The following is a 2064-nucleotide window of genomic DNA, read 5'->3' on the forward strand; positions in this document are numbered from 1 at the left end:
AGATCAGTTTCATTTTGTTCAGATTCAAATTACCTTCGAATTCGATATTGTTTTTGCCGTTCACGCTTCCTGCGTATTCGGATAGGTAATCGTTGATGGCCACGTGTTCGTAGCTTCCCGCTAGTAAGCTTATGGTTTTGAACGTAACTCCGTTATCCGTCGATATTTTTAGTTGATTGTTTTTTTAGTTGATGTTTCTAATGGAATTGTAAACGGAGAAATACTTTAATCCCAGTTCGTACTGTTTATTGCGATAGAGTTCATACTCGTAGTCTAGAGACAATTTGATCTCTGATTTATTTGAGGTGATAACGAACAATTGTTCTTTATTGGACATTTTTAATGACGTTTTTATAGTCTTTTTTAGTGATGATTTTTTTCTATTTTTAATTATATTATTTCTAATCTATTAAGCAATTCTTTATTGTTGTCGGATAAAAACGTTATACCTTGTCCAGATGCACCATATCATCGAATTCGTCTATTTCTTGTATGATTGGATAATCTTCTGCATAATCATCTACATCCTCTTCATCTTGCTCAATAACTTTTGTTATATATAAATCAACTTCTTTCAATCTTCTTGTTTCGGGTCCTGACTTTCTGATCGCATGTAGAAATTTTGAGTATGCTACTAAATCCTTGTAATCGGCAATTTCAACATCCTCGCCATTCATTAAATCTATTAACCCTCTCGTTAATGTAAATATAAAGTCTTTTGTGTCGATTTTGAATTGTGGTGAATTTCCACTAAATCTTATTCTAAAACCATTAAACAACAAACCCTCATCATCAACGATTGGTGAAATGCTCTTTGGTAAATCTGGGTCAGGGTTTGAAAAAAGACGTTTTATATCATCTAATGTCTTAATTATAATACCATTATATTCAATCGCTTCAAACGAGGGGTGGGTTCTATAACGAGTCTCTTTTTAATATCTTCTTGACTTTTTAATATGGGTTGAAATAGAGTCTGTAGATTTTCCGTTAATCCGAGTTGTTGCAATCTGTTATTTTCAACTTGGGTCTTTATTTTATTCTTAGCTTTGATATATTCTCTATTTCTTTTTAAAAAATTATTCCAATCCGTCATTTTTAAAAAAATAAAATTTACATATATCGATCATAACTCTTTCTCCCGCAGGTTTTCTAGTATTTACAAATACATATCCATGATCATCTGGGTTTCTCCATTGAGCTTTACAAACCTTTTTAAATGTATCTCTATCCATTCCGTGATTTATAGACTGAATGATTAGAGATAAATCTTTGTCGTTTAATTCAAATAATAAAAAACAATTTGCATTTTTTCTAATGAACATAGAATCCATACCGTAAAAAGATTGGGATTGGTATATGCAGTGACAGTTGTGATGTCTTCCTTTGGTGAAGAATTCTTGTTGAACAGTTTGATTTCTTTGCGCTACGCAGTCGTCAAACAATATTAAGTTCTTTCGATTGCTATCAATATTAGACAAGTCTAGATCATTAACATTTTTCGTAAGAAAAACTTTTATATCCGTTGGATTGAAAGATGGATTCTTTGATTTAATGAAGTTTTCTATGATATCTTTTATTTCCACTTCTTCTTCGTTTTCTTCGTAATATTGAAATATGTCTTGAATGTCTTTCTTTGGTAAATATTCTAAAGCTTTGAGGAATTGATAATACGATTGCTCTGGTGTTGTTGTGTAGATATACAGAGAATCGAAATCTAAAAGGTTTGGTGTTGTCAACATGTTAAAAGTGAGATGAGTTTTCCCAGAACCTGAACTACCGCAAATGCACATGAACATTGGGTTACTAGGAAATATGTCCGAATGTTTGAATTTCTTGCCCATTTTTATTTATTACATTTTCGTACTAAAAATCACTCCGTTGCCTTCATACTTTGAAAGGAAGATTCCCTCGCCCGAACGTATGTTTTTTAAAAATATGGCGTTGCCCTTGTGTTTGACCTTCATTTCTCCGGTGTCGATTTTATCTATTAATTTGCTTAATCCCTCTTTAACGGTTTTCTTGGTTTCTTCGCCAAATCTTTGTCCGAATTCTTTAACCGTCCCT

The 2064-nt window shown here is 32.3% G+C and overlaps 1 protein-coding gene across 1 annotated transcript; it reads right to left on the reverse strand.

Moving 5' to 3' along the window:
• Positions 1-1076: 1076 nt before the first annotated feature.
• On the reverse strand, positions 1077-1841 carry LOTGIDRAFT_126800 (hypothetical protein; the record flags this gene model as incomplete). The annotated part of the gene is made up of 1 exon (XM_009063023.1): positions 1077-1841. The coding sequence occupies one exon, from the start codon at positions 1839-1841 to the stop codon at positions 1077-1079; it is 765 nt and encodes a 254-aa protein (XP_009061271.1).
• Between the last annotated feature and the right edge of the window lie 223 nt (positions 1842-2064).

The sequence above is a fragment of the Lottia gigantea genome (genome assembly GCF_000327385.1).
Source record: "Lottia gigantea unplaced genomic scaffold LOTGIsca_55, whole genome shotgun sequence".
NCBI classification, from domain to species: Eukaryota; Metazoa; Mollusca; class Gastropoda; family Lottiidae; genus Lottia; species Lottia gigantea.